The following is a 27,675-nucleotide window of genomic DNA, read 5'->3' as shown; positions in this document are numbered from 1 at the left end:
GAGTGAGATCATATAGTATTCGACTTTTCCCCTCTAACTTATTTCATGTAGCAAAATACCCTCAAGGTCCATCCATGTTGTCACAAATGGACGGATTTCATCATTTCCTATGGCTGAATAGTATTCCATTGTGTATATATACCACATCTTGTTTATCCGTTCGTCCCTTGATGGGCACCTAGGTTGCTTCCATATAGAGTGATCTTTAGTTCAAATATATCACAAGCTGCCATTTAGTTTATAATAAAAATAATAACGGCAAACCTTTATTGGGTGGTTACAATGTGTCAGACTAACAATACTATGTGTTAAGTACATTATTATCATCTGTTTTACCCATGAGGAAACTGAGGCACAGAGAGGTTAAGTAACTTCCCCAAAGGCACAGAAGCTTAGAAGTAGTAGAGTAGTGGTTCAGTCCATACCCTCTGGCTCCTGAGCCCACGCTCCTAACCACTTATTATGCTGCCTCTTCATGTACCTGAAATAAAGGAGGCTGTAGTAGTTAAGCAATAAAATTCCTTAATTATTATTCATAACTAGTTTATGATACTGGAAAAGCTGAACCCATGACCTGAGATTTTGCGTCTGTCCTGTGAGGCTGGTCCTAGTAACAGAAATGCTCAATTGCTGAGAGGTTTATAATTCACTGTTGCTTTTTTCCTTTTCTAGGTATCCATCAACAGTCAAGGTAAGTCCTGAGAGAACCTATTCAGCTTTATTTGAAAACCTTACTCTATTCATGGGTGTATGCATTTCCATTTACTCAACTCTTGTTGCGATATTCATTTTAGAATAGAATTTGGTATACAATAAATTGATGTTGCACTCACTCATCCATGGACCTTAGTTACATAGCACGTTTTTATTTTATAGCAGTTTTTTGTATATAGGTTGGTGCCTTTCATTGGACCCTAAGGACAGCTTTAATGGGAGGTTCTCTTATGTTTAAGGCTAATCATCTGAAAATATGCCTCCCAGTTCAAGACATATAACTTGTTCTCCTGGTGGTTGCATTTGTCCCTGAACTGTTATGTATGTTAATGTCAACTTATAAACAGGTGGTATTCCAGGAGCTTATTTGTAAGATGGTTGGTTGTTCAGAGCTTGGAGTGCATTTTCCCGCAGGAACAATGTTATATTTGAAGGTTAGGTTCCCAGGCTAGCCCCTAAAAGCTTATGTTAACCAGCTGAAATGACAGTGTTATCACTATCCATGATCTCCCTTGAGTGCTGAGCTTTGCTAAGCCTAGCGTGAGGGGCTGGGTTGAGGCTTCATAACTAGAAGGCTCCAGTAGCACAGAGAGAGGGTTTAACGGGGAGAATTAATCTGTAAATAGCTTCTGTCTGCAGTGGGATGAGAAGGGAGTTTGTCAGCAGATAGGCTGTTCATGTATAAAGATTGTGAACTACGAATTCTTAAAAATAATGATTGACTGTATTTAATAGAATCTTTTGGGCTGGTGAAGAAATATCACAGTGTGTATTTTTTGTCGTTTTAGGAGAGTATGAAGAAGCGCTTAAGGTAATGTTTATTTCATCTTACTTTCAAATAATTTTTAAAATATTTATTGACTAAAACTTGAACCTGAATTGCATTAGCCATGGGGAGAAAGTAATGAGTATAAACACAGCAAAACCTATTTCTAGGGAGATCATGATGAGTTGGGCATACCACTCAGCAAAAGGCAGCTCCTAATATAAAGAAAGGTTCTTTCCAGTTATTGTCCCATCTCATTGCTGGTCTTGGTGCCATCATCCTAGCATTTAAAAATACAAAGAACTCTCTGGAATGATGCTTCCTGGTTTACATTTTTCATCTCCTTCCTTTACCTTATTCCCCTATAGAATGTTACAGTACAGTATGGGAGAATTTTAAGTGTAAACCATCCAGTTACAAACCATCTCTTGTTTGTCAGTGATGAATTAGAGCATTCCTTGAGGCCACTTCTTTAACGTGCACCAAACTATCCTTTCATTACCACTTTTGTTATTAAAATTTTTCTTTAAAGTTTGACTATCCTTTATGAACTTCTAGTCCAAGACTAAGTTATTTTCCATGATCACTTTTGGTCTAGGGAAGGAAAGGCAAGATTTTTTAAATCACAAGCTGGATTTACTGTTTTTGGTTTCTGATCAAAATTGTTGTTCTGGGTGCCACTTGTTTCAGCAGTTTAGCCAGTGTCGTCTTGGTTTTTGCTCAGAAATCCTTGTTTACCAGCTAGTCTCTTGATTTTGGACATTCAGGCCCTTTCCTGGTTTCTCTTAGTGAGATGCCCTTCTCTGTTAATAATTTCTCATGCTTCGTAATTTCCCTCTGCTCCAGTTTTCATGTGGTCTCCTGTTTCCTCTTTGCTTTTATGCTGTTCTAACATGCTGTCCCCCCCACACCCCTTCACCCTTGTCCAACTCAGTGCCTTTTCGCTTTCCCTGTTCTCCCAAAGCTACAGTAATTTCACTGAAAAAGTCTTCTAAGATCTTCAGAATTCTTCTGCCTTTCCTACAGCCTCTATTAGTTTAGCTATTCAGTCAGAAATCTCGGGCCTCAGGAGCCTAGAGTTTCAAGTCTATCTTGCCCCAGGAAGCAAGGCTTTTTATACATTCTTTAATGTAGTACCATATAATACTTAAGATTCCGTGTTTACGTTTTGATACATTTTATTATAGCCATTTCATGAGCAATTTTCTCCACAGACTCTACCAAACATTTTATGAAAAGCTTCTTGGTTTGTGGTCTCCAATAGGGATTGGCAAACTATAGCCAGTGGGCTGGCCATATGTTTTTATGAATAAAGTTTTATTGGAACACAGCCACACCCATTCATTACTATTGTCTGTGGCTGTTTTTGTGCTACAACAGCAGAGTTGAGTAGTTGTGACAGAAACTGTATGGCCTGCAAGCCTAAAATATTCTGTGACCCTTTAAGAAAGTTTGCTGATCCCTAATCTAAAATAATAGGCTTCAGACTTTTTGGTCATGGAACGCTATTTTTAAATGGAATTTTAAGAAGTCTAATATGGGGCTGGCCCAGTGGCATGGCAGTTAAGTTCGCACATTCCACTTCAGTGGCCTGGGGTTCACTGGTTCAGATTCCAGGTGTGGACATGGCACCACTTGGCAAGCCATGCTGTGGTAGGCGTCCCACACGTAAAGTGGAGGAAGATGGGCACAGATGTTAGCTCAGGGCTATCTTCCTCAAAAAAAAAAAAAAGCCTAATATGTAAAAATAGATGAAAGGAAAACAGTTCTTGTCACTGGGTGACAAGGAGGGTAGCTAGAACTCCATGGACTTGACCCCTAATCTCTTCTTGGACACTGGCGTACCTTTGGGGAACCTCAAATGCCCCTTGAAGTAGAGTTTTTTGTTTTTGTTTTTTTAAGATTTTATTTATTTATTTTATTTTTTATTTTTCCTTCTATCCAAAGCCCTCCAGTACATAGTTGTGTATTTTAGTTGTGATCCTTCTAGTTGTGGCATGTGGGATGCTGCCTCAGCATGGCTTGATGAACAGTGCCCTGTCCACACCCAGGATCCAAACCGGTGAAACCCTGGGCCGCTGAAGTGGAGTGTGCGAACCTAACCGCTCAGCCATGGGGCCAGCCCCTGAAGTAGACTTTTCTAAATAGAATTTTTAAGAAGATGCTCTTCAGAAAGAGGTGACCACTTAGGAGGCATCTTTCCAAAATACTATTCTTAGTGGAAAAGTAAACGCTTAAGTATAGGACATAGCTTTAGGTTTCTTGGGTTCTGGTAGTCTGGGATTAACTTTTTCTGAAAAATTGAAATCAGAAGCCATAAGTGGAATCCTACATAAAAAACAGTTAAAGAGAAAAGTGGTAACCCAGTTAATGAAAACATTTCACCTAGTAAAGTGCTACACTAAAATCCTCCTTTCCCCGATTTTAATAAAACCATTCCTAGTTAATATTCTTGGCAAAGAAACAGCAGGTTGAGTATTAACGTGGTATATGTTGTTTGATTTAATAAAATAAACATAAATTCTGATATTTTCCAGCATAATTCACCACACCTCTTCTGTTTAGGTGTCTTTGAAATTTCATTTGGGAAAGGAGAGTCACACAGTATGTTTTTATTTCATAATACATGCTCTCAGATGGCACTTAAGCAGGGGAACCAACTGCAGATGCAAGTTCATGAAGGCTGCGGCGTTGATGATGAAGCCTCGCCCCCAGTTGTAGCAGAACAACGACCAGTTGTGAGGGCAGGGAAGAAGCCACTTGCACATTATTCTTCACTCGTACGAGTCTTGGGATCAGATATGAAGACCCCAGAGGAGCCTACAGCACAAGTATGAAGGGAATGGCCCTGTCTCTACAATTTTTCTAACCTTATGTCTCATTGTCTGTGGTCTGAGATTTGAGTATTCATCAAAGATTTGGGAGTTGTTATCTGGCTTTTTGAACTGGTAACTTAACTGTGGTTACTTCTGGAGAGGGGACAAAAAGGCTGACATAGAGACTTTGTTTTCCTTTTATACTCATTCATACTTTTTTTTGAGGAGGAGGATTAGCCCTGAACTTACATCTGCTGTCAATCCTCCTCTTTTTGCTGAGGAAGACTGGCCCTGAGCTAACATCCATGCCCATCTTCCTCTACTTTATATGTGGGACGCCTACCACAGCATGGCTTGCCAAGCAGTGCCATGTCCACACCCGGGATCTGAACCAGTGAACCCCGGGCCGCCAAAGCGGAACGTGCGCAGTTAACTGCTGCACCACCGGGCAGGCCCCCCCCCCCATTTTTTTTTTAACCATGTATTTATATTATTTGACAAAAGGACCCTCTAATATGTTTCAGGAAAATTATTTTAAATAGAAAAAGCATACCCTTCAAGACCTTGGTTGTATTCTCTTGCAGCAGTGTCCACTTGCTCCATGTGATGCAGACCAACCTCAAGACAAGCCCCCAGACTGGTTCACCAGCTACCTGGAGACAGTGAGTATTCTCTGTGGCTTGGGTTATAGCAGCACTGTTAGCCCAGGTGGAATGTGGAAGAAATAGAAAGCTGCACCTGGATGGCTGCTGTCTCTGGTGTAGGTAACTGAAGAGTGGCAGCTAATAATTTCAAAATTAGAGCAGTTCCAGTCAAGGAAGTTCCTGACTTTTGCAATGATGTACCAGTAAAAGAGGGAGTTTAATTCTAAGGATGTAAGGGAAAGGGACAAATCTCTCTGCTTGAGAAGGAAAAAGTTAGAAATTTACTCCTCAAAAGGATTTCTTGTTATTTTCTTTGAACCAGTTTAGCTGTGGAAGGAATAGACCTTCCTTCGCCGCGTTTCTGTCCATTTGTTCAGTAGCTGTCAGCTGTTTATTACGTTCTTCTGTTGTACCAGAGACTGTGAGGCTTCAGCTCTATTTGATATCTTTGTGCCTTTTCCAGTAGTGGAGCTCAGGGGGTTTTTTCCTCTTTTCCTCTCCATTCTAGTTCAGAGAGCAAGTGGTTAAAGAAACAGTGGAAAAGCTTGAACAGAAATTACATGAGAAGCTTGTCCTCCAGAACCCATCCTTGGGCTCCTGTCCCTCAGAAGTCTCAATGCCTACTTCAGAGGAAATGCTGTTTTCGCCAGAAAACCAGTTCAACTGGCATATTGCTTGTAGCAGCTGCCAAAGGAGGCTCGTTGGTGTGCGCTACCAGTGCAGGTAAGCAGTAGCGTGGGAATGAAGAGCTGTTCGTAGACCTTAGAGCAGACCTTCTTGGCATTCTGGGTAGGTAAAGGGAAAGTGGGTGTTCTCTGTCTCTGAGCATCAGACATAGCAGCTCTGGATTGGAAACAAGCCGCTCTTAACTCACAAGAAAAAATTAATATTTGATGGATAACTATTCAGATTGTTGTGTTCATGTAAACGTTTGAATTAACAGAGCCAGACAAAATTATGTTTCCTAAAATAAAATTAGATCACCAAGGATTGTCTCCATGTTGTTCCACATGCTTTCATGTCTTGCCTCCTCCCATATTGCCCTTTGAAATAGACATAGGTTAAGTGTTATTATCCTCATCTTATTAATGAGGAAAATTGAGACATGGCATGGTCGGGTGCCTTGTTCAGGTTACCACCTAGCTGGTAATAGAGCAAATAGGGAAGTCTGCTCTCATATCTCCCTACCTCAGGTACTCCCACTGTGCCATTCTTTTCCCCATAGCCTATGCCCATCCTACAATATCTGTGAAGATTGTGAATCGGGGCCATATGCCCATGACTCCAACCATGTCCTGCTGAAGTTGCGGAGACCTGTCGCAGGTTCCTCTGAACCGTTTTGTCACTCAAGGTTCTCTACTCCTCGTCTTCCTGCTGCTCTGGAACAAGCCAGGTAAAAGCACGTATACATGGGATGCTTGTTCTCTGGTTGGCTTCTTGGTTCTCATGACAGGGTGTGAATCACAAAAGTGCAAAGCCTCTTTAGTTCCTGCTCATTCCGCTTAACGTGCAATGATGAGGACAGTAATCCAAAGCTGATGAAGTAGAAGTGAGAACTATAGAAAGAAGTTAAGAAGCTAAACTAGAGGCTAACACTGATGGAGACTACAGGTGGCTCAAAATAGCTTCTAGATTTGTTTGTAAGGCTAATTTTTTAAGACTTTGATTTGTTATCTCACAGGCTCCAGAAACAGGTTGACAAGAACTTTCTTAAAGCAGAAAAGCAAAGGTTGCGAGCTGAGAAGAAACAACGTAAAGCAGAGGTCAAGGAACTTAAAAAGCAGCTTAAACTCCATAGGAAGATTCATCTGTGGAATTCGATCCATGGACTCCAGAGCCCCAAGTCTCCTTTGGGTCGACCTGAGAGCCTGCTGCAGTCTAACACCCTAACGTAAGCCCAGGGCCAGGGTGGGAGCCAAGCCCTCAAAAGCTGGAACTTCATCCTGTCCTATTGATTGGCAGCTGCTAACACTCACACTTCCCATTCTGTGATCCTAGTGTTTTGTTTGTTCGTTTGTTTCTCTTTTTTTCACTGAGGAAGATTCGCCCTAAGCTAACATCCACTGCCAATCTTCCTCTTTTGGTATGTGAGCTGCTGCCACAGCATGGCCACTGACAGACAAGTGATGTGGGTCGGTGCCCAGGAACCAAACCTGGGCCACCGAAGTGGAGCACGCCGAACTTAACCACTAGGCCACTGTGGCTGGCCCTGATCCAAGTGTTCTTAAAGAGTGTTTGGTAGTTACTTCTGACCCTTGCTTTGTTGCCTTCTTCAGAAAGATGGAAACCAGTCAAGTTCAGAACTGGGTGGTATGAGCTCTCTTCACTTGAGTCAGTCTGGATTTGAAGCAAAAAGAGCAGATGTTTTAAGAGCCTGACTCCCAAGTTGTTTTATTTATGGACTCTTTTAGTTATCCTCCATAATGGCTTTTTAGCTCAGGAGTCAGATCTGTCCTCTGTTTTTACAAAATGTTTATTAGTATTGTTTTTAAGGCAAATGCATTAGTACATCCTCAGGAGTCCCAATCAGTCTTCAAACCACAGTGTTGGATATTCAGAAGCCATTACACCCAACAGCAAGTAAGTATCTGAATTTCTGTTCAGGCTCCCTTTGCAGCCCTGTGCCACAGTTATGCCAACCCTCAGTGCAGCATTTGTGGATGAGAATTTGCCTGATGGGACTCACCTTCAGCCAGGAACCAAGTTTATCAAACACTGGAGGATGAAAAATACAGGAAATGTAAAGTGGAGTGCAGACACAAAGGTACTTTTTCCCACAAACTGTAAAGATGAAGTGATTTGAAGTGGCAGAGTGCTCAGCTGACAACTTACTTTGTCTTGTCACTGTTCTTTTCAGCTCAAGTTCATGTGGGGAAACCTGACTTTGGCTTCTGCAGAAAAGAAGGATGTTTTGGTTCCCTGCCTAAAGGCCGGCCATGTGGGAGTTGTGTCTGTGGAGTTCATTGCCCCAGCCTTGGAAGGAACATACACTTCCCACTGGCGTCTTTCTCACAAAGGCCAACAGTTTGGGCCTCGGGTCTGGTGCAGCATCATAGTGGATCCTTTCCCCTCTACAGAAAGCCCTGATAACATTGAAAAGGGTGCGATCAGCTCAAGCAAAGCTGATGATCTCACCTGCCAGCAAGAGGTGAGCATTGGAAAGGGTGACTGAAACTAAGAGAGTCCACTCACAGCTGATCATCCCCCCAGAAATTCTCCCAGAAATCTGGAAAGTCTTGCTTCTCCCCCCAACACATCGATATGCTGATATGGGGCCTAGTGCTTAGGGGCTGGTTTGCGTGTCCTTAGCATCTTGGTGTAAGCGTCCCTGAATGCTTTTATATCTCTCTGGGATGATGACCAGCCCCTTTGCTACACGAGGGAAAGCAGGGTGGCCTGGCCTGGCCTGTGGAACTGCTGGACTGATGGCCTTGCTTCTCAACATTCATGTCCCCTGTATATCTCTTATGTGTGTTCCCTAAATACTAATGAAGTCTTGCCCTGGTTGTTACTTGCTGCACACTTTTTTTAGTCAACTTCCCTGTATTAGTGAGGCGCTTTTTTAGAATGTTGACTGCTTACCCAATGTTAATGTCCTGGTTTTGACTTTTATTACTGTGGTAATCTAAGTTGTTGTTAGAGGAAGCTAGGCGAAGGGGGTAATGGGAACTCTACCATTTTCGCAACTTTTCTGTAAGTCTAAAATTATATCAAAACCAAAAGTTTTAAAATATGTAGCGGTGCAGCAATGTTTTTGTTCTATGGGAGGCAGTTGTCAGCTTGCCTTTGAGTTCTGTTGAGGGCTTAAAATTTGTCCCAATGGTTTGTCTCTACAGGAAGCTCTTCTTCTGGCTAAAGAAGAAATTCAGCGTGGTGAAGCAACTGAGCCGACCGAAGGGACAGAAACTGGCATCCCACAGAAGACAAAACATGTTGCCAGCGAGAGGGAGCTCTACATCCCATCCGTGGACCTTCTCACTGCCCAGGTGGGAAATCGAGCACTTAGAGGGGCAGGGGACAGAGAACGTTGGGAAGAGTTCTTACCTTATTGAAGAGAAAGTGGTATAGACATCGGTGTTGCCTAGGAAGTTAGAGAAATGCTCACTTTTAAACCAGTCAGATGCATTTAAAGGCCAGGAGATCATCTGTGGAAGCAAGTTTCTAAACTAAATGTTTCCTCATTGAACTGAGAACTCGATCTCGTGCTTCCCCACAACTTCCCTATAGTTGCCTCTTCATTTCTGCAATCTGGTTCACGTCCACCCCCACTGCATTTTGTCTTTTTCCTGATATTTGCTTATTTGAATGTCTAGTTCCCATTTAACTCTTTTTGTCTTCACTCAACTGGGGTGAGGCCTGAATTTGAACAGAGCTGAATCTAGGATGATGAGGAACTTAATGGCCTGCAAGTCCCAGCAAGACAAAACATGGGGGACTGGCCCTGTGGCCGAGTGGTTAAGTTTGTGCGCTCCGCTTCGGCAGCCCAGGGTTTCACCGGTTCGGATCCTGGGCCGAGGACATGGCACCGCTTATCAAGCCATGCTGAGGCGACGTCCCACATGCCACAGCTAGATGGACCCACAACTAAAAATATGCAACTATGTACTCAAGGGGCTTTGGAGAGAAACAGGAAAAAAATAAAATCTTTAAAAAAGACAAAACATGGCTTCAGCGTGCACCGCAGGTAGCCTAACATTGCCTTTTTTTTTTTTTACAGGACCTGCTGTCCTTTGAGCTGTTGGATATAAACATTGTCCAAGAGTTGGAGAGAGTACCCCATAATACCCCTGTGGGTAAGAATGTCACTCAGCCCACCTTGTTTGTTTCATCAACAGGCACAAAAGGACTGCAGCCTAGACTGTGGTGGTTAGTATTTTATTCTGAGGAGATAGATGGCAAAGGTTGCTCCACAATGTGATATTAAGACTGCATCCATAGGTCTATTTTCCTTCTTTTCCCTGTTGTCTGTCAGAGGCAACAATACAAGTTTGTGCAAGGCTTCCCCACCGTAAAGGGACCCTCTTCTCCATTTTTCTCTGGACAGGTGTATCCCTTTGTTCCTTTACACTCATGGTTCTGTGTCTTGGCCGTGGCCTTCCAGGCCAAACAACTTTTCATGATCCTTCCTGTGTTGATTGATCTGTCCAAGATACTTTGCACCTAATGTTCGGGAGAATTTCTTTACAACAAGGCTTGAAGCACACCTGGGTTTATTTTAGGCCTCCAGGAGGCAAGAAGCCTGTGAGCTGCTGCTTCTGGACACTACCTGTTGCTGATGGGGTGCTTTTTCTTGGTTGATGGTTCTCCTGTCTTCATTCTCCAGATATGACTCCCTGCATGTCTCCTCTGCCACATGACAGTCCTTTAATAGAGAAGCCAGGCTTGGGGCAGATACAGGAAGAGCGTGAAGGGCCAAGATTTAAAGCACTTCCTGGTAAGGGGTTAAATATTTGTGAAGTATTTGCATCCTCCCCTTCCATACCACACCCTGGTTGTACACTACCCTTTACTAACCTTACCTTAGCATGTGAATAGGTTTTCTGTAGTATCTCATTTTTTGAAGTTTCCTCACTTTCACAGGGCACAGATAGCAGCTATTCTTTGGCATAGTATCAGCATGGGGACATAACTGGAGAAAGCTCCTCAACACTTTAAACAGTAAGTGCAGACAAGGTTCGTGTCTTTCAGGTTCCACAGCATCAGTGAAGAGGAGGGCTGAGAACATTGCTTCAGTGGAGGAAGCAGAAGATGACCTGAGTGGAACCCAGTTCGTGTGTGAGACTGTAATCCGATCCCTTACCTTGGATGCTGCCCCAGATCACAACCCACCTTGCAGACAGAAGTCCCTGCACAGTGAGTGTCCCTGAATTCCCCCACCTAGCAGGGTGTGCCAGAATTGTGATTGCCAGCTCAAACAGGTGGAAGTGCTCCTCTTTCCTGAGAGTGGAGGGCAGGTGATCTTTGTTAGAATTCAGATCATGGTTATTTCTTTAGTCCCTCCGTACTCTATTTTAATTCTAGCATCAGGAGCAGAGCAGCCACCATAACGCCCTTGTGCACTTCCTCAGGGGCGGAATTACAGCTGCACGCCACAGAGGAACAGCAGCCGGTGGTGCTGCCTGGATTCTGCAGTAAGGAGTCTTCGGGTAAGTTGACAGAGCTTCTCAATAGAGACCGCCATCGGCAGCTGAGTTGTCTCCTTTCTCCAAGGGCAATAGTCCAGGAAATGGTGGGCAGAAGCAGGAGTTCCAAACTAAGTTTCTTACAGTGAAATTCTGCTGTAATGAAGTTCTTTATACAGAAATTTCTAGCTATTAGGTAGAACCAATACCATGTATTTCAAGAACTATCCAAAAATTCAATTTCTAGTGCATCAAAATAATATGGGGGAAATCTCTTATATTTATTATAATGAAATTTGACCTATTTAAATATGACTTGTCTCACTTTTAAAATATACACATAGATATTTATTTTTTCACATTTGTGTACAAATGCATAACAAAGTCTGGAATGACTTACACCAAAATGTTCACAGAAGTTATGTCTGATAGGATTTTAAGTACATTTTTTATTTCCTTTTTTTCCCTCTCAATCATGTTTGGCCAATTTTCTACTGTGACTCCTCACTACTGTGCAAGGAAGAGGTGGAAAGTAGCATAGTACTGCAGCACTCACCACCTAACATTTTCTCTCTGTACAGCACTGTTAGCTAGTATATCAGTTTTAATTTGAACCCTGTCTCAGTATATTAACCATCACATGAAGAGGAAAAGGGGTGGGGCCTCCTTGTTTTACAATTCATAGTCCTTCTCAGAAGCCTGGATGTTTCTGCCTACCTTGTGTTTTTTTTGGTGAGGGAGATTTGCCCTGAGCTAACACCTGTGCCAATCTTCCTCTATTTTTTTTGTGTGGGATGCCACCACAGCATGGCTTGATGAGCAGTGTGTAGGTCTGCACCCGGGATCTGAACCCATGAACCACAGGCCACTGAAGTGGAGCACACGAACTCAACCACTCCACCACTGGGCCGGCCCCTCTGCCTACTTTGTTTTTGTGTGCTTCAGTTCTAGCCAGCTTTGCACAAACTTCAAGAGACTTAGAATATGGCCATGACTATGGGTTCAGTAGCAGCCCTTCCCTCTGATTTGTCCCTCTCCTCTGGCTTTCATAATTGTAGCTCATGACCCACAAGGCTTTACTGAGTAAGGGTAGCACCAGGGGCTGCTTTTAGCTTATACCTTAAAATTGGTTGCTTTCATCCTTCAGTGAAATTTGCCTCGCCTGGAGAGGGACCACTTGGAGATGAGAGGGAGGAGATTGTCCATATTGCTGAGGAAGAAGCTGTCGTGGAGGAGGAGGAGGATGAGCTCAAAGATGAAGTTCAGAGTCAGTCATCTGCTTCTTCAGAGGATTACATCATCATCCTGCCTGAGTGCTTTGACACCAGCCGCCCCCTGGGGGACTCCATGTACAGCTCTGCGCTCTCACAGCCAGGCCTGGAGCAAGGGGCTGAAGGCGAGCCTGGGGTTGAGGCTGGGCAGGAACCAGTCAAGGCTGGGGAGAGACGCCCTGGAGAGGAGAACCAGCTGCAAGGGCACAGCATCAATGACATCCTCATGACCTCGCAGACTCTGGACACAGTACCCCTAACCCCAGAGGTGGTGGGGCCTCCACTACAGCTGCCCAGGTACCATCCGCAGCCCTCTCAGCTGGTCTGTTCTTCAGAAATACAATAAAGAGAGGAATCAACTTGATCTCAAAACCTGTTTTCTTGTCAGCAAGGGAAGAGACTATTTCCCATAGTAAAGTCTGAATTTAGATGAATAGAAGTTGAACTTCCCATTATTTATGAATTCTGGATTTAAAGAAATACTTGTTTTAGTTAACCTTAATTATCTAATATAATCTGTCTACCTAAGTTTTGATCATTGAGAGCCAGTTTTTAAATACAACATCAGGACCTTCCCTCCCTGTTTTATTAATTCATGGGAAGTCAGTAAAAACTCATTCTCCTATTAACTCAAGCAAAGTATAATTAGGAAGTTTAATCCATTATGGAAAAAAATATAAAACCAGATAGAAATTATTTTTGATTCTCTACTAGATCTGTCTCTGTCATTTCTCTCTCATAGTGTGGAAAATAGCAGAGCCTTCACCATACTTTAAACCATTCTCCCAGGGAACTAGATGTTTCCCTTTATCAGCACCCCTTGATGTGGGGGTAAGTAACCATGCTGAAGCCAGTTTTTGTAGCTTGACTGTGGCTGAAGAGGAAAACCAGAAGTAGAGTGAGCCCTTCTCACCTGGTCCCTAAATTCAAACACGTGATTTGGATTAGAAATGTGAAGCCTCTGTAGAGAATTTGGCACTGCCATGCTGTGTTTTCTATTTCCCCGCCGATCCATAGGTTCCTTTTCAACTTACTTTCAATGTTATGTCTTTCTGAAAGGAGCCCTCCTTGTGCACAGCATCATGGTTCCCCAGGAGTGGATGTACCAGTTACCATGCCAGAAGTTTCTTCAGTCCCTGATCAGATCAGAGGTAACAACCAGTCTCTCTTTTTCTATGCTCCTTTCTAATGGAAACCAGTTATAAACAGGCACTCTATCTTTGTGATTCTTGGCAGTTTTTAGAAACTTGCCCTTTCACTCTCTCTCTACTCTTCCCTCATACTCTTTTTGCTATTCTCTAGGTTAATATTTATTTTATTTATTTATTTATTTATTTTTTTCCTTTTCTCTCCCCAAAGCCCCTTGGTATACATAGTTTTATATTCTAGCTGTGGGTCCTTCTAGTTGTGGCATGTGGGATGCCACCTCAGCATGGCCTGATGAGTGGTGCCATGTCCGTGCCCAGGGTCTGAACCACCGAAACCCTGGGCTGCCACAGCAGAGTGCACGAACTTAACCACTCGGCCACGGGGCTGGTCCCTAGGTTAATATTTATTAAATGAGACCTCATAGAGGTCGGCATTGTGCTAGTGGAAAGAACACAGGCTTTGGAGCTGGACCAGCGTGGGTTCCAGCTCCAGCTTTCCTCCCTGTGTGAGCTTGCAGTGGGTCCGCAGGTTTATAACACCTGCAGGTCTGTTTCCTTAGCTACAAAATAAGGCGAATAGCACCTTCAAGTTATGAGTATACCCTCAAAGTCACTTCCCACTCTTCCTCAAAAAACAAAACCTAAAAGTACTTAAGAACTAATAAATCAGGGTGATAGGATTATAGAGTTAAGTTTTCTGATTCAATAAATAGTCACCTTGCATTGCATTCTGGACAGTTTTTCCTTATCACTTACTTAAACTACCTACAAAATTTCCCAACTATTAAAAAAAAGACTTTAAACACTGTAATCAGATTGCCACTTGCCTCAAAAATAGCCTTGCTGTGAGTTAGGAAAGTCTAGGCGCTTACAGATGCTGTATCTAACCAACAGCTCTTTTGCTTTTAGAGCCCAGAGGCTCATCAGGACTTGTAAACAGCAGACAGAAGAGCTATGACCACTCAAGGTAACTGGACCTTGTGCAGCCTCTTCTTCAGAAGCAGATGGATATCCTAGTATTGCTTCTGCTTAAATGAGCCTCTCAGAGCATGTGCCACTTCCAGAGAACAGAGGAGAGCCGTCATTCCTTCTTGTTCCTATTTCTCCTAAAGCTTGTGAGCAACACTGAACAGAGGGCCAAAGTTGATGTTTAAGTGTTCACATTCCAAACCAGAAAGAAGTGCGTTCAAATTCAACTCACCCTTAGTACCAGAGGAGAAGGCAGGAAGGTCAAGCCCACTAAGTGCATCTTAGGAACTTTTTCTTAGACACATCCGCCTCTCTGCTCCCAGCCATCTCAGAGCTCTGTCAAGGTGGGCTTCCTCCTACAGTGTCCAGAAAATCACATTTCCTTTGGGAGATGTTTTCCTCTGAGATAATAATCGTGGAGCAGATAGACTGCCAGTCCCCCACTGCGCCCTTGACCACATGAATTTTCAGCTGGGACTGAAAGCTGGCATGCTAACCTGAGTGGTGTGTTCTCTGCAATGCCCATATCTTGCAGCACTAGAGCTGGCCCTACTTCAAACCAAGATTTCTAGCTGTAAAACTGATATGAAAACAGTCACATTCTCTTTTTATATCTGACTTTTTTCTCGAGGAAATCTCCTTTTCTTTCACAGATTAGAGCCCAGATTGTCTTGTAGGAAAATAATGGTTTATGTTTCTTTAGGAAGATAATTTGGTTTTCCTCCGCAGGTTCCACCACCATGGGAGCGGCATTGCAGGAGGACTGGTGAAGGGGGCTTTGTCTGTTGCTGCCTCTGCATATAAGGCCTTGTTTGCTGGGCCACCAGTCACTGCACAGGTGAGTATATGTTTTATTTTCCTGAACCAAATCCAAGTCACCCATAAAAACGATAGCATCTAAGTTGGAGAGTAGCGTGGCATTGTAGAAAGCGTGAGCTCTAGGTTTAGTGTTTGGTTAAAGCACAACTCCTCCACTTTCTTGCTGTATGACTTTGGCCAAGTTACTTAAGGGAAGAAAGGGAAAAGACCTAATGTTTGTTGAGGACCTACTGTTTGCGGGGAGTCCTTCCAGGTGCCGGCACTATAAGATGAATAAGACACCAGTTCCTACCCAGAGACATGGGAAACAAGTGAGGTAAACAGACATTTACAGTACAGTGTCAGATAATGTGCCAGTATTCTCAGACAGATGGAACACTGCAGCCTGGCGTGGGCCCCTAGGTGGGTCAGGGAAGGCTTCCTTGTACATGATGCCTGAACTGAGTCCTAAAGGACACAACAAGTGTTTGCCAGGAAAGAGGGATGGGAAGGGCATTGCAGACAGAGAGTAGCCAGTAGAAAGACTTGGAAATGTGAGCCTGGAAGGTGAATTTGGGCTGAGAAGAGTAAGAGAAAAGACCGCCTATGTAGTGGAGAAGCCGTGTTAAGTGGTTTGGATTTTATTTTAAGGCTAGTGGGAGGAGCCATTGAAGGGTTTTACGGAAGTAATTAACATGATCAGATTTGTTTTTAGTACAGTAACTCCACTATAGTGTGGAGGCTGATGGAGCCAGTAAAGAAATCCTTTTGAGAATCTATATCTAGGTGGAAAAGAAGGGTAGAAGAGAAGTAAAGAGAGAGAAAGGGCACAACTTGAAGACCACAATTAAGGGGTTAGAAACAAGTCAAGGATAAATCCCAGGTTTCTTGCTTAGACAGTCGATAATACCAATCATTAAGAGAGGCTCTGGGGCCGGCCCCATGGCTGAGTGGTTAAGTTCGCACACTCTGCTTCCTCGGCCCAGGGTTTCGCCAGTTCAGATCCTGGGCGCGGACATGGCACCACTCATCAGGCCATGCTGAGGCAGCATCCCACATAGCACAACCAGAGGCACTCAGAACCAGAATGTACAGCTATGTACTGGGGGGCTTTGGGGAGACGAAGGAGGAGGGAAAAAAAAATTGACAAGAGTTATTAGCTCAGGTGCCAATCTTAAAAAAAAAAAAGAGGGGCTGGCCCGGTGGTGCAGCAGTTAAGTTCGCACGTTCTGCTTTGGCGGTGTGGGGTCCCCCAGTTCGGATCCCAGGTGCAGACATGGCACCGCTCATCAAGCCATGCTGTGGTAGGTGTCTCACATATAAAGTAGAGGAAGATGGGCACGGATGTTAGCTCAGGGCTAGTCTTCCTCAGCAAAAAGAGGAGGATTGGCAAATGTTAACTCAGGGCTGATCTTCCTCAAAAAAAAAAAAAGAGAGAGAGGCTCTGCAGGAAGGAGGATATATTTGGGCAGGAGGTCAGTTTTGCATAGTGGTGAATTTGAGGCACATCCAGGTAAAGTTATCCAGAGTGCAGTTGGATACATACATCTGGATCACAGGGGAGAAATTTGGCCTGGAGATAACATCACTTATGTACAGGCTATAGCAGGAGCCATGTGATTGGATGAAATTTTCCAGGAGGGAATGAGTAAAGCAAGAAGCAGCCTTTAAAGATCATGGAAAGAAGGAGGGCCTTGCAAAAAAAGACTGAGAACTAGGAGGAAAATGAAGAGAGAGTTCCGTGCTGGAGCTTAGGGAAGGGACTTTTAATGAGGACATGGTGAACAGTGTCAGATGCTGCAGAGAAGTATGAACAGGTGGAGAGGACTTTGAGAGTGCAAGTATGCCTCACTTTGAAACAGCTGGACTACAGAGAGAAAAAGCAAAAGCGAAGATGCATAAGGTAGAGGGGGACATTTGTAAAGATGGGCAAGCCAGTAGTGAAGGAGGGTAACAATCAAGATGAGAGAGCATAATACATAGGAAAGTATTTCTGAGGTGGTAAGAGGTAATGAGATACAAAGCAAAGAACATGTGGAAGGATTCATCTAGAAAGGAAGATGGAGATGTTTATTCTGAAATAAGAGGGAAGATGGGAACAGTGGAATTAGCTGTAGAGGGAAGTGCCAGAGACTGCTCAACACGTTTACATACTTTCTCATCTTAATCCTCTCAACAACCCTGCAAGATAGGAGGTATTCTGTATCTCAATTTTCATAAATAAGGGAATTGATAGTCAACCCAATTGGTAAGTAAATGGTAAGAGTTAGGGTATTCCAAGGATTAGGAGGATTTAGGAAGGTTATGTGTCCGCCACAGGGCTTGGCCCAAAGAGGGAGGTAAATGAACGTTAGCTCCCTCTTCCCTGGATAATGTGCATTCTTTAAAAAAAAAAAAAAAAAGCCAAGAAGGTCACCCAGGATGTAATTTCCCAAGCAGTTTTTTCCAGCTCCTTCGCGTATCTGACTAGATTTCCCATCCTATCGTCCTGTAACAGTCTCTTGTCTTGCTTATACTTGCCCCATCACGATTACCTATATCTTCACAGGGTTTCCAGACTATATTTGCATCTTTTCCTTCCAAGAATGCTTCCTTCTGACAGTCCCCTCTGAAGCATTCTCCTCAGTTCATTAGTTGCCAGTTTTGAGTACAACACACCTAATCCACAGCAGAGCCTTCCCAGTCCTTCTTACCCCCTCGGAAGACCCATTAGTGTCAGGTGGACAGGAGTGCCATACTCTTGCATCTCATTACTGTCTATTTTGAATAAATCTGGAAAGATTAGTATGACTTACAAGATGATAAAAATTTACAAGATAAACACATAAATTATACAGAAAATGTTGTACTGCTTTTCTTGACTCTACACAGCCAATAGTTTCTGAAGATCAGACAGCAGCCCTGATGGCCCATCTCTTTGAAATGGGATTCTGTGACAGGCAGCTAAACCTAAGGCTGCTGAAGAAACACAATTACAACATCCTACAGGTTGTAACAGAACTCCTTCAAGTCAACAACAACGACTGGTACAGCCACCGCTACTGAGGAGCCACCTTGTATTAAATAACTTTGCCTGCTGCTCAGAGATGACATTTATTCTGTCGTTGGGGTATGGGGTAGAAGCCCTTGCTTATTTTTTAATCTGATGAATCTGTATAGAGCCCATCACTGAATTAAGAGAATATCTGCATTACAGTATTTTTTGGAGCAAATCAAAGACCAGAACTTAAGGTTTTACTTTAGACGTTGAATGAATATTAGCAAGACGGTTTTTCAATTGATTTGGATAAAACTCTTTTCTCCTTTTTAGTGCTTTGAAGAGTATAACTCACTTCTTATAGAACCATTTTTCTTTCTGCTTGTATTGAGGTTAAGTATTTTTCTTTGGTTAATGTGGATGTTTCTATGAGGATATCTGTTGTCAGTTTTTAAAAGAAATTAACCTTGGAAGTTGTTTTCAAGAATTATTCTCATAATTTCTCTAACTTACCCCAAGCCTCATAGCTATATGGTACTGAAATGACACCCAGAGTGTGATAGGAATGTTGTTACTCTTCCTTTCTCAAGGAGAAAGTCATTTCTCTGCACGACTTAGTAATGGCACTGTCTTCAAAAGACCCCATTGATGCATTTAAGAATATCCACCTGCTGGGTCTCTGCACTTCAGTGAAAGGACCAGGGAGTGTGCTCATTAACCCACCAGCACCTATTGAGCAGTAGCTATTGTAGTAATTTTTGCATACATTTTTCTTTTATTTAAGGGAAAATTTTTAAGTAGGTAGTGTGGAATATTTTGCTAATCCTATAGAGAAGGAAAAAAAAACTTCTATTAAAGGGAAAGTAAATGAAACAGTTACCTTTTGTGCTTAATGTCGGAGCAGATCTTATTTACAGTAGAGTGGGAGAACATAGAAACGTGGAAAGTGAAAGGCAGGCTCCTGTGTTAATCCCAAAGTTCAGGGGCGGGCAAATGAGAATGTGAGAGGCAAAAGAAATCTGAATGACTTCTTGAATGTTTCAAATCTGTTCAAAGGCATCTAGCCCTAGAGAGCCTAGAACAGGAAGAAGAGGCTGGTGTTTGTATGGCACAAACTCACTGACAAAGTTTGGGTTTAACCCCAGCATGAGTGGGAAAGAGCTTGCTTCCAGGGGCCCAGATCCTCACTCCGTTTTGTATCCAAGACTCCCTTGGGTACAACTGGTGAAGGAAGAGGTAACAAAAAACACTAAAAGATATTATTCATGAAAATGACTTACAGAGAAAGAAGAATCACCCCCAGCCAGAAGGGGGAGGGATAGTAAAATAGTATTATTTAACCTGGTTGGTATTTATAATGAACGGTGATTTTAATTATTAGCCATAATGATGTTTATTTACAGTATAACTCTTGAATGCTATTAAATAAATAAGCCAGAATTCAGACTGCAAGCCAGCCAGGCTGTTCATTATTTAAAACGTTTTTATCGGGGCTTCTGGGTAGAGGCTGAGCGGCAGGGTGTGTTTAATTAATTGGGTTGATTTCGGGCGGGACATGTCTCCACCATCTAGGTCGCATTGTAGGGGTCCAGTCGTCCGTCCTGTTGTACTTGTAAAGAATGGTGAAATAAAGGTTCTTTCAAACTCCTACCTGGGTTGGCTGGTCCTTGAGGAAGCAGCCTGTGGGACCTCGGGTGACCTTTGAAGAGCCAAGAGCTTCTCTGGCTCCTAGGAGGGAGGGCAGGGGGCGGGTCCCCGGGAGGGAGGGGCGGGTCCCTGGAAGGCGGGGGCGGGCCAGGAGGAGCTGGGGCGGAGCTTCGCAAAGCCCGGAGTCAAAGCTTGGGGCGAGCCCTGGGCTCAGACACTTTCGGTTTCTCTGGCGGCCGTTCGTCTTTCCGTCGCCTGCGGGTAAGGCGCTCCCGGGACCCTCTTTCCCTTTCCTTTTGAGAGGCAAGGGCCAAGGCGCCTTCTGTGCCTCTTCCTAGCCCAACACACAGGCACGCGGGGACCAAGCTCGACCAACGGCCTGTCGGGGTGTTTGGTGGGACTTGAAATCCTCCCGCAGTGAAGTCGCAGCCTCTGCGTTCGCTCTCGCCCACTGGCCCATGGCCGAGCCCCAGAGGAGGGCGGGAAGCAGCTTGGACCTCCGGGAGGCCAGGGTCGCTGCTCCGCACTTCTCCAGCGCGGCGCGTTCGCTCCCCCAGGACTCCGCTGAAGGGGCCAGTGGCCCCTCGGGCCACCTTGCCCTACAGGCCCTTCTCCCCAAAGACGAGCTCCAGAACTCTCGCCCTCTTGCAACCGAAAGGAGCCCGGGAATCCCAGACCCGACCCAGGTGAGCCTCCCTTCATATTAGCCCGGGAAGGTCTGAGTGCGGCTCACCTGCCCACTCTTTCCTCCACCACGCTTGAGCCTTTGAGGAAGAATCTGGATATAGCCTTCACCCTTCCTAGTGAAGGACCCTGACATTTCTGCCACCCTCCCCTAGGCATTCTTTCCTACTCTACCTCAGAAAGCAGCGAGGAAGAGGTTTATGCTCCCCTCCAGAACTATCTTAAGGTTCTTAGCCACACCTGTGACCAGTCTAGCCTCCATTCTTATTTCAAAGGATCTCTGCCTTCCTATTAAGCCAGCACCTGCCTGGGCTCAGGAATGGAAGCTTTCCTTCCACACCCACGTTGGGAGACCTCAGGCATTTCTGCCACAGATCCTCTAGAGACCTCTTCAGAGCCATCTTCTTGCAGAGAATGAAGGGACTCTCCGGACTGCTGCCCTCCCAGCTCTGTCCAACTTCCTTCCCCTGAAGTAAATGACAGCTCAGCAACTTTTTCAGAAAAAAATAAGGGCTCTGCCATTCACTTATGGAAGCCCCTTGTAATGAAAGAATTTGTTTTTCTTTTCCCTCTCATAGGCAGATTGAGCTCTCCTACAATAAGGAAAGGAGTTGAAATGAATTGAGATTTCTGACCTGCGAGTCCTGGGTAACCGTGATTTTTCTATAACCTAGCTTCGTTAGGCTTGAACTGCCTGAAATTGTGGTGGGGCTCCTTGCCAATCTTGAGGACCTAAACCCAGAGTGACATTCTGTGTCAATGCGAACAAGCTTAGCACTGAACTTTGTTCTTTTCTCATTAGTGAAAAATCCCCCTGAACGATGGGTATGACGTTCTCCCTGCTGGGCTCTCAGGAGGAGGAGAACAAGCTGATCCCGCCCCACCACCCAGCCATTGGCAGCAAGGCTGCCAGCTACTCCAGCACCGGTAGCAGGAAGTCTTTTTGTTCTGGTGTGCCTTGTGAAGGGGCTGCTGGTGCCAGCTTTGTGACTTGTCCCACCTGCCAGGGCAGTGGGGAGATCCCTCGAGGTGAGTTGCCGAAGCCTCCGGAAATAGACTGGAATCCAGGAAAAGATGTTAGCAGGCAATCCGCCCAGGGCCAGACGCCTCTGAGTCTCTTTGAATGGGGTCTGGTCTCCCAGCTCTTCGTCCCCCAGTTTCAGGCTGGCCAGGGAGGTACTGATGCCCTCGGCTCACTGCAGAGACCCCCTTCTGCCCTAGGGGGTTTCCAGCCTCTCTGCTTCCTTAGCAACACTGTGCCTTAGCATTCAGGAAGTTATAATTGACCTCTCCAAGGAAGCTAGGCTTCTCTGATTTGCTGCTGACTTGCAGAGATTCTTCACACCTGTTAATGAAAATTGCACTTGCATTCTAGAGATGGCAAAGCTGTGCTGCCAACTGCAGCAGCACAGCCCAGGGCTCCCAGTCCTGCTCTGGGCAGAGGTGGCATGCTTCTGACATTGTTCTGTGGGGTGGAGGGGTGCTTCTAGGAAGCCGGCACAGGAAGCATTTGTCACACACTTTGTGGCCCTCCCTCTCACCTTCTTTCTCTCTACAGAGCTAGAGAAGCAGCTGGTGGCCCTCATCCCCTATGGGGACCAAAGGCTGAAGCCCAGGCACACGTAAGCCCTTCTTCCTACCCCAGCTCCACAGGACGTCACCCCTGGGGGCTGTCCCTCCAGTTTTTCTCCATTGGTTCTCCCCCAGAAAACCTGAACCTCACCAGGCTCATATGTACCAGCTCCTTGTTTCCAAGGATTTTCTTGTTTCCAGTCTTAAGAAGCCCAAGGCCCAACAGATGCCACCTGAGGCCACTGGTGTCCTCCTCCTGAGCACCACTGCTTCCAAGAGGCATGGTTCCCTTTCGAAACAGAGGGGACCTCTTGACTCTACAAGTCCTTCCAGGAGGGAGGGAGTGGCCTGGCCACAATTGGTTGGGGGAAGTTATTTTTCCGAAGAGCTCTCCTTGCTGTGGCAGTTCAGACCTGCTTGTACTCTTCCCAGTAGAGATGGAAAACCAGCTGCTCCCTGTTCTGAGACACGTCAGAACCTCAGATGCAGCCCTGAGTTTTACCGGGGGCCCATGACCCTGTTTGTCATCTGGGTCCATTAGACATGGATCCCTACAGCTTCCTCCCAAGGTCCTCAGCTTCAGTCTGGGAGCTACCACTGCCCTCCCCCAGCACTACACCAGAATCTGCATCTGGCAGTGCCCCTCATAAGATACTGACAAGGTGCTGTCTCTTTAATGCCTATCACAATTTTCAATTAGATGGACAGGTGATGTCCTGTTCTGAATATTATTAAAATTCAGAACTCTCAAAATTCACGTGGACTGACTTCTTCCAGTGGTAATGGCATTTGTTGAGCGTTTGCTAAGTGCCAGGACCTGAAATTAGTGCTTTTTCTTACATTAACCCATAACAAATTCTATGACATAGGTACAATTATCTCCATTTTACAGACAAGGAAACTGAGGCTTAGGGAGGTTAGGTGCATTGCTCAGAGTTACTGGGCAGGTGGGTACAGAGAGCTGGGAGTGGAAGCCAGGCTGCCTACCTCCCAATCCTGTGTGTTGTGTGGTCTGAGCCTAGGCTGGTCCTCCACATCTGGGGAGCTAAGGGTACAGATATGAGGGGTGTACAGAGGAGAGCCTTGTATATGGAGGGGGTGTCTGGGTGCCCCATGCCCAGGTTTCCTTGGTGTTCGGATATCTCTACTGCTCTGCCCCGGGTCTGCTTTCCCACAGGAAGCGCTCCGTGTTCCTGGCGGTGCTCATCTGCCTGGTGACCTCCTCCCTCATGGTCTTTTTCCTGTTTCCCCGGTCCATTGCTGTGCAGCCTGCTGGCGTCAACTCCTCCACAGTGGCCTTTGACAAGGCTGATGTCCATATCAACATAACGGTGGGTGGGTGCCCATGCCCCTGAGCTCCAACCCCCACCTTCCCAGCAGCACTTCTCTGTAGCCCTTGTCCAGTGTCGTGCCCCTGGGTGTGGGTAGCCAGGATCTTATGGCAGAGGGTGTCAGAAGCCTGGGGAGAGGCAGGGGCAACCATGAGCCCCACAACAGATTGTGTAGGATTGGGAGTCTACATGGTGAGGGGTCAGAATCGGGGCTAGAGGACTAAACCCCAGGGTGCAGTGGGGGTGGTGTGACTGAGACTGCCTGGGTGGGGGCAGGACTGAATGGAGAGAAGCCTTGCAGGGTGAGACTGGATTCTGAGCCAGCTTCATATCTTTTTTTTTTTTTTTTTTTTTTTTTTTTTAAATTAATTATTGCCTCTTTTTTTTTTTAATTTTTTTTTTTAAAGATTTTATTTTTTCCTTTTTCTCCCCAAAGCCCCCCGGTACATAGTTGTGTATTCTTCGTTGTGGGTTCTTCTAGTTGTGGCATGTGGGACGCTGCCTCAGCGTGGTCTGACGAGCAGTGCCATGTCCGCGCCCAGGATTCGAACCAACGAAACACTGGGCCGCCTGCGGCGGAGCGCGTGAACTTAACCACTCGGCCACGGGGCCAGCCCTCTGAGCCAGCTTCATATCTTAGTCAAAGGTGACCCCTTGCCATTACGAGCCCCTCTGAGGGGCTCCTGGCACTGGTCCTCAGCAGCTGAGGCCCCTAATGGAGGTAGGGCGCAGTCAGGCCTGGGTTTTTATAACTGATGGTCTTCTCCCTTCCAAGGATGGCCACCCTCACCCCTCTCTTTCCTTGTCTTCATCCCCAGAACATCTTGAACATCTCCAATAGCAACTACTACCCCATCACGGTGACACAGCTGACCATCGAAGTGCTGCACCTGTCCCTCGTGGTGGGGCAGGTCTCGGAGAGCCTCCTCCTAAACATTGGCCCTTTGGCCAGTGAACAGGTGACTCCCTTTCCCTGGCCAGCCCTGCCCACAGGTGTTTGGAGGCGTGTGGTTGTGGGAAGGGGGCGGCTGGAGGTAGGCTAACCTATACCCACTTGGTTGACAGATGTTTTATGCAGTAGCCAACCGAATATGTGATGAAAACACATAGTGAGTATCCCTTGATCTCTTCTCCCTTAGCCTCTTTCCTGGTTGGAAACCCAGTTTTAATCCCCATCAGATTTCTTGATTGCTTAGCAAACTCTGCAGCCAGCATTTGTCTGTATTCTCGCGGCCAAGACAGCAATATGCAAGAGTTCAGGGTCCCCAGCCTCTGCCTGTTTGGACCTAGATTGGAACGAAAAACAGGCTAGAATTTGGTTAGTCCTTATATGTGACCTTGGGCTCTTCAGCCTGAGTCGCTGGAGAAGGAGGGGCCAGCATGTGCCTGGGTCAAGCTGGTGGGGGTTGGAGGAATATTGCAGCAAGAGTGACATGCTCACCTGAGGGAGAGGGAAGTGGTGGGAGAGTGGCATTTGGGGCCCCTGATGGAAAGGAGGCGAGGAGGCTGGGACCCGCAGGTCTCTTCCAAGCTTTCTGACAGGCTGCTCAGTGTGAAATGTGGCCCCATGTTCTCTCTCTCTCTCTCTCTGTCTCTCAGCAAAATCTGTACCTGGCTGGAAGTCAGTGTCCACCATGTGCTGCTGCACATCCAGTAAGTAGGGCTTGGAGCCCCGTATCCCCTCTCCCACTTCTGACTCCAGTCTTACCTCAGCCCCACCTCGCGGGAGGAGAGTCGTCTAAGCTGACCCCATGAATCTTTGTTGGCTCCTGGAAATAGTAGGCCCGGCCCCTTCCCTATGCCCCACCTTGCTTGTAAGCTATTGGTGTGACAGCCAGAGAGCTATCTGGAACACAGGCGGGGCAGCTGTCCCAGGTGCTTTGGCAGGGTCGGGAGTAGAAGGCAGGGCAGGGTGTCTGATGGAGCCAACCTTCCCCAGACAGCAGGGCAGGACCAGAGCTTTCCTCTTCCTCCCAGACACAACAGCAAAGCCTGCTTCCTCTCCAGGGGCACCCTGACCTGCTCCTACCTGAGCCATTCAGAGCAGCTCGTCTTCCAGAGCTATGAATACGTGGACTGCCGGGGAAATAAGTCAGTGCCCCACTTGCGGGGCCCTCACCCACCGTGACCTGTCTGCTGTCCTCGAACTCCAGGCACCTGCCAGCCTGGTCTGTATCTCCCACAACTCCATGGTGCCCAAGGAAGGACTGTGGTGACTTTGCCAGAGGAAAAGCCCTACTTTTCATACCCTCCCCCACACCTCAGCACAGGAAGCTTTCTGTGGAAGTTAGCTTCATACACACACACACACGCTCGCACCTTCTTGGATTTCCACAGGAGCAGAAGCCTGGTTCTTCTAGGTGCTGGCGCCACATTTTTCCCCTCGGGCGGTCTTGAGGAAAGTCTGACCGGACGTTTCCTCAGAGCTGCCTGAGAGGCCCTGGAGTGGCCCCTGCCCTTTCTGCGCTGAGCACCCTGGTTGCCCAGCTCCTCTGGGGCGACCTTCCTCCTGCCTGAATGTGGAGACAGCTTTCATCTTATCTGGCTTTTAAAACATGGATCCTTTTCAAGTTCTGCACCCAATGATGGGCAAGTGATTTGTGGGACATCCAGTGCTGTCTCCGGGGCCTTTTAAAGGTCCATGGATGCTCTCCTGTGCCTCCCTGCTTTGGTTGTGTGACAAAGTAATGGTGATGGTCTGCTTCTCTCCTGGTAACTTGTCGCCTGCCCACCTGACAGCAAGATTGGCCAAGGCCCTTTGGCTCCACGTAGTTCCTGGTTAAAGGCTATCCCTGTTCCTGGGAAGACAGACCTGTTCTCCAGCTAAAACTTCTCCTCTCTATAAAGCAGTTGTGTTCTCTTCACAGCATGAGCCAAAGTAGTAGGAGAGGTGAGGAAGGCACCTGGCACCTCCTGGGCCTACACAGGAGAAACAGACAAAGCCAGAATCATTTTAAAAGGTAGGTATTAAAGGATGGCTTCTGGCTGGTGGTGGGCCCGCAACCCCGAGCCCATGTGAGTGGACACAGGCAGGTCAAAGGGTGGGCCCAGCCACTCTTACCCTGCAAGTCTGCAGAAGGGAAGCTGTCAGTATTCAGCCACATTGCTGGGCTCTGCTGCATCCCCAGCTTAGCACCTGAGCCCACCGTCTGCTCCAGAGGCCTCCGCTTTCCTTCAGGCATTGACATTGTAGAGCTGCCTGTCAGTGGGGGCTGGTCTAGACGCTTTCCTCTTTGCTGTCACTCAGATGAAGCTAAGCCCCAGATAACCCCCAGGTTCCCACTAGGCTCCACGTGGAGGCGGTTTCTATTCTTCAGCGGACCAAGAATGGTATTTGCTCACTAAAGGTGGCTATGGTTTTTATCACTCAGACAGGCAGAGAGATGAGCTTAGGTGGAGAGAAAGCTGAATTTGAAGTAGAAAGGATGGAGGGCGGGAAGTGGTGAGAGAACCTGGCGACTAGCTGGCTGGGGGAAGGAGGGGAAGGAGGGAGTTCGTGCTGTCTCCATGCTTTCTTGCCTCCGTAACTGGGGTCAAGGTGGTGCTGGCAAGAGCACAGACGTCCAGGAAGGCCAGGCCTGGGCTTCTGCTGTGTGTAGGTTACCAAATGTAAAGGATTTATATTGTAGTCAATAAACTATACTTAACGTTAAAACAAACAAACAAAAAGTCTCCTGTGAGTGGGAAGGGAGCTGGTGGACACTCCCCATCTCACAGCCTGTGTCTCAGTGTCCGAGTAAACATCGAGGTCTCTTCCCCGGGCCCTGAGCCCCTTGATAACAATGTCCTGCTTTTCTGGCTTCTGAGAGATTGCTCCCAGGAGCTGGCGCTCTCCCTTTCGCTCATTGTGTATCTGTAAGATCCCTACAAACGTTAATATTCCTGTTCTGTGCCCCCCACCCCCGCATCCCTCCCCCAGCTCTCCCCTCAGGAAACACTGCATTGAGGAGCTCTTTCAGACTGACCCAAAGGTGATGCTGTGTGGGCTACAATGAAAGGCCCCAGGCATCCCCCTCCCCAGTCCAAGGTAGAAGAAAGGGCAGGGAGACGCCAGGTGTCAGCTTCAGGAAGTGGGGAGGTGGATTGCCTGGGGCCTTTGTAGCCTCTTGGCTGCCTCTGCTATATGGAAAGGCTGAGACCCAGGAAGGAAGAGGCCTGTGGATCTTTGTGGGCAAGTCACCCTCTCCTTCCCAGGGTCAGGTGTCTTGTGCCTGAG

The 27,675-nt window shown here is 46.3% G+C and overlaps 2 protein-coding genes across 13 annotated transcripts in view; both read left to right on the top strand.

The window, feature by feature from the left end:
• NBR1 (NBR1 autophagy cargo receptor) overlaps positions 1–19,875 on the top strand; it is a 28,865-nt gene extending 8,990 nt beyond the window's left edge. For 3 of the 9 annotated variants that reach the window (XM_003362546.5, XM_005597360.4, XM_070227217.1), the window contains exons 4-22: positions 673–691; positions 1,503–1,525; positions 4,117–4,311; positions 4,881–4,958; positions 5,449–5,663; positions 6,166–6,333; positions 6,622–6,831; positions 7,545–7,704; positions 7,798–8,088; positions 8,777–8,926; positions 9,658–9,733; positions 10,264–10,374; positions 10,629–10,793; positions 11,009–11,086; positions 12,210–12,630; positions 13,393–13,484; positions 14,391–14,448; positions 15,180–15,288; positions 18,120–19,875. In XM_003362546.5, coding sequence (XP_003362594.2) covers positions 673–691; positions 1,503–1,525; positions 4,117–4,311; positions 4,881–4,958; positions 5,449–5,663; positions 6,166–6,333; positions 6,622–6,831; positions 7,545–7,704; positions 7,798–8,088; positions 8,777–8,926; positions 9,658–9,733; positions 10,264–10,374; positions 10,629–10,793; positions 11,009–11,086; positions 12,210–12,630; positions 13,393–13,484; positions 14,391–14,448; positions 15,180–15,288; positions 18,120–18,293 — 2,793 coding nt within the window. In that variant the 3' untranslated portion in view covers positions 18,294–19,875. The remainder of the gene's footprint in view (positions 1–672; positions 692–1,502; positions 1,526–4,116; positions 4,312–4,880; positions 4,959–5,448; positions 5,664–6,165; positions 6,334–6,621; positions 6,832–7,544; positions 7,705–7,797; positions 8,089–8,776; positions 8,927–9,657; positions 9,734–10,263; positions 10,375–10,628; positions 10,794–11,008; positions 11,087–12,209; positions 12,631–13,392; positions 13,485–14,390; positions 14,449–15,179; positions 15,289–18,119) is intronic. The other 6 variants (XM_070227219.1, XM_014739979.3, XM_070227220.1 and 3 more) reach the window with 3 other exon arrangements.
• Positions 19,876–19,995: 120 nt separating this feature from the next.
• Positions 19,996–27,128, top strand: TMEM106A (transmembrane protein 106A). Of its 4 annotated transcripts, XM_001491967.5 has the most exons (10): positions 19,996–20,133; positions 20,430–20,558; positions 21,135–21,204; positions 21,359–21,585; positions 22,115–22,178; positions 23,306–23,459; positions 24,278–24,418; positions 24,525–24,568; positions 25,059–25,112; positions 25,467–27,128. In XM_001491967.5, exons 4-10 carry the CDS (start codon positions 21,378–21,380, stop codon positions 25,585–25,587), a joined length of 786 nt encoding a protein of 261 aa, XP_001492017.1. In that variant the 5' UTR covers positions 19,996–20,133; positions 20,430–20,558; positions 21,135–21,204; positions 21,359–21,377; the 3' UTR covers positions 25,588–27,128. The 4 variants fall into 4 exon arrangements, with proteins under 4 accessions (XP_001492017.1, XP_005597416.1, XP_070083283.1 ...); XM_005597359.4 differs by lacking the exon at positions 24,525–24,568 and having other exon boundaries at positions 20,022–20,133; XM_070227182.1 differs by lacking the exon at positions 21,135–21,204 and having other exon boundaries at positions 20,026–20,133.
• Positions 27,129–27,675: the final 547 nt, after the last annotated feature.

This window comes from Equus caballus, chromosome 11 (assembly GCF_041296265.1).
Source record: "Equus caballus isolate H_3958 breed thoroughbred chromosome 11, TB-T2T, whole genome shotgun sequence".
Classification (NCBI taxonomy): Eukaryota; Metazoa; Chordata; class Mammalia; order Perissodactyla; family Equidae; genus Equus; species Equus caballus.
This window is presented reverse-complemented; position numbering and strand designations above follow the sequence as displayed.